General features: G+C 55.9%; 1 protein-coding gene across 1 annotated transcript in view; it reads left to right on the top strand.

Annotated features, from left to right (window-relative positions):
• The first annotated feature begins 932 nt into the window (after window positions 1–932).
• The window catches only part of DNAH2 (dynein axonemal heavy chain 2), an 84,094-nt gene continuing 78,912 nt past the window's right edge, over window positions 933–6,114 (top strand). Inside the window, 3 exon segments of the mRNA XM_077746745.1 lie at window positions 933–1,095; window positions 4,474–4,535; window positions 5,891–6,061. Coding sequence (XP_077602871.1) covers window positions 933–1,095; window positions 4,474–4,535; window positions 5,891–6,061 — 396 coding nt within the window.

Raw genomic sequence — 6,114 nt, 5'->3', positions numbered from 1 at the left:
GCCCGCCTCCCCCCTGCCCCATTCCTTCTCCACCTCCCCAACCCCATCTGAAATTGCGCGTTGGGTGACTTTTCTCCTTCCCAGTCTGTTCTCAGGGCCTTAGGGACTCAAATGGCACTGGGCTTCGTTGTGGGTTAGCACAAGGTTACTCTGCCAACTATGCTAAGAGACCTTTCCAGTACCACAAAACAGCGAACAAGGTTCCTACCCCCCAGCAATTAAAATCTAAAGAGATATGTTGCAAATACTGCTTCTCTTTTTCTTTAACTTTATATATTTTAAGAGAGAGAGCGTGAGCAAGGGAGCGGCAGAGAGAGAGAGAGGGAGACAGAGAATCTCAAGCAGGCTCCACGCTGTTAGCACAAAGTCCCACGTGGGGCTTGAACTCACGAACCATGAGATCATGACCTGAGTTGGACGCTTAACCCACTGACCCACCCAGGTGTCCCGCAAATACTGTGTTTCTTTGCTTAAGGGGGTGGCACGTTTTAGCGTGGGTAGGATGAGAATTTTCCCTTTACAGGGGGTAACGCGGGAAGAAAGGAGGTACGTAGGAAAACCATCTTGGCTTGCTCCAGTGACTTGGTACCATGACAAGGGACGGGGAAGTTGGGGACAGCCCCCCTCGGCCTTCTCCCGACCCAAGGCCCTGAGGGGTAAGGTGGCTGAGGATGTGTGTGACCACGCCTGGGCTACCTTGGTCTTTTCTTACGTTCTCACACTTCTGGGCAGAGAGAGAAGGTTCCTAAATCTAAGGAAAGGAGTGAGGCCTGGGGGCTGATGGAGCAGGGTGGCGGCACCCCCAGATTCAAGTATGATATTGGGAGGGGGTCTGAGTTTGTGAATTCAAAAGGGACTGCATGTACCGGGGGTGGGGGGGGCTGGGGAGGTGGGTCCAGGCTGCCCGTGTGTCCGCAGGTGTCGCCCCCACCATGGCCAGCAGAGCGGAGAAGAAGCGGAGGTTGAGTGCCCAGTTGAACGTTGGCCGCGGTGCCCGCCGGAGGGCCGCCCAGGCTGACGCCGCCTCGAGGCCTGCCTCCCCGACTCCCGAGCTGGATCCCGAGCCGGAGCCCGAGCCCCTCGAGGAGGAGTTTGGTGGGTACTTGCCCCGGAAGAGCTCGAAGGCAGAATGTTTAATTTTAAAGCGGGTCTGAGGGCTGTGGGGGGTCGAGCAGAAGGTCAGGCCTGATGCTGGGCCCCTTTCTCTGGGGTGTCCTCNGGACCTGGAGCTCACTAGCCAGTCCTTTCTCGTGGCCTCTTCCCCCAGGTGGCTCGGAACACACCAAAGACGGTTTGATCTCCTCCCTTTTCCCATCTTCACCCTGGGTGGCAAAACAAATCATGTTTTTCTTCCATTAAGCCCATCACCATGGAGACTCAGCCTGAGCAGCCGCGTTCTCCCATCTGTTTAAGGGCCTTGCGTCTCTGCCTTCATTTTGGCAGAGCCTTGGTAGACTCAGGAGGGTCAGGTTCAGGGCCACACAACACAAAAAGAAGCCTGGTGTCTAGATTGAGGCAGCAGAGTTCAAAGGGGCCACCTCCTGTGGCTTTGACCTCAGGGACCCCTCTCCTGTGCGTTGGGAGGTTTCCTGTAACTGTCACTGTCACTGGGCCGTGCCTTCGAGCTCTGGCCGCAGTGGGTAGCGCTGTGAACTAAGTATAGACCCCCCTACATTTCCCCACGGGGCTTCTTTATTCCGCAAGCAGCCTGTCAGGAGGGACAGAAATAGAAAACCCCCCTTTCATGCCAGCAGTGGTTAAGCACAGGCGTGGGAGAGAGGTCCGGGGTACGCGGGGTACCCAGCATCCAGAGGTTAGAAACACGCAGAATGTTTTGTTCTGAGTTCTCCTGGAAGCAGTAAAAATGGAACTGGGCCCTGGAGGCTGGGCACCTGGACTGGGGGGGAGGGGGCAGGAGGTGTTCGACTCGGAGCCTCCCCCAGTGTGAGGAGGGAAGGAGGTGCTCAGCGAAGGCCTTGGCCATCCAATCCAGAGAATCTAGGACTCCTTTAGCTCTAAGCCTTTTTGTCGCTGGACGGGGAGCTTTCCAGATGGCCCAGCAGCGGTTCAGAGGACCTGGGGACCTCCACAGCATCCCTGACACCCACCTGTACTCTCTGGAGCTGGGGGGTGGGGAGGGGTTAGGTCTGTCCCGCTGGAGAGGGCTGGGCCCGCCTCAGGTCTGGATGTTTGCGTCCCCTCCCTTCCCCCATTCATATGTTGAGATCCCATTCATATGTTGAGGTGTTAGTGGGTGGGGCCTTTGGGAGGAGCGCCCATCAGATCCGGAGGGTGGGACCATCATGGATGGTCCGGAGAGATCTCTTGCCCAAGTCCTCCCTGTGAGGACGCGGCGAGAGGTCTTCGACCCAGAGGAAGGCTCTCGGTGACCGGGCTGCATCCTGGTCCAGGACTGCAGCTTCCAGAAATGTGAGAGAGGTTTCTGCTGTTTACAGGCCCCCCCAGTCTGTGGTGTTTTGTTAGCGCAGGGACAAAGGGGGGCCTGAAACCCGGGGTGAAGGGGGTAAGGGGGCAAACACCCCTCGGGGGTCTGTACTGAGCCTCTGCTTCCTTAAGCTTTCTCAGTTCCCATGAAGAAACCAAGGACAGGTTTATAAACCCATCTCCGCAATTTATTTATTGGTTTGTTCATTTGTTTATTTTGGGAGAGTGCTTGTGTGTGTGTGTGTGTGTGTGTGTGTGTGTGTGTGTGTGTGCGCGCGCGCGCGCGCCCGCGCGCGTGCGCGCGCAACCAAGGAAGGGGCAGGGAGAGAAGGAGAGAGGGAATGAATCCCAAGCTGAGCTTGGAGCCTGACCTGGTACTCGATCCCAGGACCATGAGATTGTGATCTGAGCTGAAATCAAGAGGTGGGTGCTTAACCCACTGAGCCGCCCAGGTGCCCCCACGTTTGTAATTGTATTTATTTATTTATTTGATTTTTTTTATGCTTTAAATATTTTTTGTTAATGTTTATTTTTGAGAGAGAGAAAGAGAGAGAGACAGAGCGCGAGCTGGGGAGGGGCAGAGAGAGAGGAAGACACAGAATCCGAAGCAGCTCCAGGGTCTGAGCTGTCAGCGCAGAGCCCGATGCAGGCCTCAAACTCATGAACTGTGAGATCATGACCTGAGCTGAAGTTGGACGCTTAACTGACTGAACCACCATTTTTTAATGTTTTATTATTTTTTTTAAAGAAAGAGAGCGCTAGTGGGGGAGGGCAGAGAGAGACAGAGACAGAATCCGAAGCAGGCTCCAAGCTCTCAGCTCTCAGCTCAGAGCCCAATGCAGGGCTTGAACTCATAAGCCATGAGATCATGACCTGAGCCAAAGTTGGATGCTTAACCAACTGAGCCACCCATTCATCCCTTTAAAGCACAATTCAGTGATTTTGGGTATATTCACAAAACTCCTTCAACATCACCACTATCTAATTTTGGAGCATTTGCATGCTGCTCGCCACCCCCAGAGGAAGCTACTTCGAGCACCTTGACAAATTGGCATCAGATGACCAATTTCTTTACTTCTAATTGCATCAGACCCTAGTGTTTTATTTTTAATTAAAAAAATTTTTTTGAAGTTTATTTATTTTGAGAGAAAGAGCGGGGAGGGCAGAAAGAGAGGGAGAGAGAATCCCAAGCAGGCTCTGCAGCGTCAGTGCAGAACCCAATTCAGGGCTCGAACTCACAGACTGTGACACCTGAGCCGAGACCAAGAGTCGGATGCTTAACCAGCGGAGCCACCCAGGCGCCCCAAGACCCTAGTTTTTTAGCAGCCACTCCCATTCCCCTTGCCCCACAGATCCTGATAACCGCTAATCCACTTTCTCTCTGTATGGATTTGCCTGCTTTCGACATTTCACGTAAATGGATTCATATAGTATGTGGTCTTTTGTGACTGGCTTCTTTCACCCGACCTCACATTTCTGAGGTTTGTCTGTGGTGTGGCATTGTGGCTGACCTCCATTCCCTGTTTTCTTTTAATGTTTATTTATTTATTTTTGAGAGAGAGAGAGAGAGAGAGAGCGCGAGCGCGAGAGAGCACACTTGTGTGAGCGGGGGAGGGGCAGAGAGGGAGAGAGAGACAATCCCAAGCAGGCTCCGTGCTGTAAGCGCAGAGCCTGACGTGGGGCTCGATCTCATGAACATGAGCTCATGACCTGAGCCAAGAGCACGAGTCGGACAGACGCTCAACAGACTGAGCCACCCAGGCGCCCAGCTCCGATCCTTCTTTATCGCTGAACGATATCCCACCGTAGTTTTATTTATCCGGCCACTCGTTGTTTCTGGTCATCTTGAGTCGTTCCCACCTTTTGGCTGTTGTGAGTAGCGCTGCTGCGAACATGGCCGTGCGAGGGTCCGTTCCGGGTCCCTGCTTCCAGTTCTCCTGGGGACACACCTGGGGGTGGGGCTCCTGGGCCCTAAGGTGACGCTGTGTTTGATGAACGCTTTCGTTTCTGAATTTTTATTCTTCCCAGAGCCAGTGTCAGAGGAGCCCAAGGCAGAGAGAGAAGAACTACCGGAGCCCGAGGCGGATGTGGTAAGTCAGGGGTGTCCCGGGGACCAGTCTGTCTCCCCAGGAACTAGTCAGTCAGAGGCCTAGCTGCAAAATGGCGGCCGAGGAGGCTTCTTCCGTGTGTCGCTTGCTTCCGCTCTCTCTCCGCCGGGAGCCTGCTTGCCGCAGATGCAGCTCGCTGAGTGCTGGGCGAAGCTCTCCGTGCCCCCCACCCCTCCAGGAGAGGAGGGCTTCACGCCAGGGTCAGGGCTCTGCGCCTTCCCTTCTTGTCTCTCCACCTTTTTTCATTTATTTTTAAAATTTTTATTTATTTATTTTTTTAGTATTTATTTATTGAGAGAGAGACAGAGGGTAAGTGGGGGAGGAGCAGAGAGAGAGAGAGACAGACAGACAGACAGAGCGGGAGCAGAGGAGGGTCAGAGAGAGAGGGAGACACAGAATCCGAAACAGGCTCCAGGCTCTGAGCTGTCAGCACAGAGCCCGACGTGGGGCCTGAACCCACGGACCGTGAGATCATGCCCTGAGCCGAAGTCGGACTGACCCACCCGGGCGCCTCTGCCAGTTGCTGTTTTTAAAGTTTATTTATTTTGGGGCGCCTGGCTGGCTTAGTCAGTTAAGCGTCCGACTTTCGCTTGGGTCATGATCTCGCGGTTTGTGGGTTCGAGCCCCGCGTCGGGCTCTGTGCTGACTGCCAGCTCAGAGCCTGGAGCCTGTTTCAGAGTCTGTGACTCCGTCTCTCTCTGACCCTCCCCTGCTCACGCTGTCTCTCTCTTCTCTCTCCTAGAAATAAAAATTAAAAAAAAAAAATTAAAAAAAAATAAAGTTTATTTATTTAGAGAGAGAGACAGAGACAGAGAATGCATGCGCAGGAGGGGCAGAGAAAGAGGGAGAGACGGAGACAGGGTGGAGCCCACTCGGGGCTCGAACCCACGAACCGTAAGACGATGAGCTGAGCCGGCTGAGCTGCGCGGGCGCCCTGACGCCCCGTGTCCGTCGGTGTCCCGGGCGGGCTGCACCGTCGTCCTTTCCCAGCGCGTCGTCTTGCTGCCCCGTTGCTGCCTTTGGTGCACGTTCGACAGGGTCCCAGGATTCCGTTTCACCCCGCGGTCGAGCAGGGCCGGGCGAGGCGTCTCGGGAGGTCGTGACCCGCGGCCCCTCTGGGCTCTGCTCTAGCTTCACGCGTAGACGCAAGGGAGTCTCCCTGTCCGGGTTCTCCGGCGGCTTCCAGCCTGTCGCCCCCGCCCCCGCAGCCTTCCCTCCACCACCCGGGCCGTCAGGCGTCTCTCCTCACACCCGTGGCCCCGCGTGCGCTTGCGAAAGGGGGAAGGGACCCCTCCTGACAACCGTACCCGCCTCGGCCCTCCGCCCCCCTTCCGTAGAAGCCCCTTTTCCTGTCCCGGGCCATGCTGACGGGCCTGGCGGCCGCGGAATGGACAGCGGAGCACGACGCCGCCCTGGAGCGCTTCGCCCAGGACCCTTCGGAGCCCGTCCTCACCATCTTCGTGGACCCCTGCGCGGGGCTGAAGCTGGACCTGGGCATGCCCGTGCAGGTGGGTGCTGGCTCTCCCGGGCCCCGCGGCCTTCTGCCAGGGCGCCGAGGGTT

This window comes from Crocuta crocuta, unplaced genomic scaffold (genome assembly GCF_008692635.1).
Source record: "Crocuta crocuta isolate KB4526 unplaced genomic scaffold, BGI_CrCroc_1.0 scaffold139, whole genome shotgun sequence".
Lineage (NCBI taxonomy): Eukaryota > Metazoa > Chordata > Mammalia > Carnivora > Hyaenidae > Crocuta > Crocuta crocuta.
This window is presented reverse-complemented; position numbering and strand designations above follow the sequence as displayed.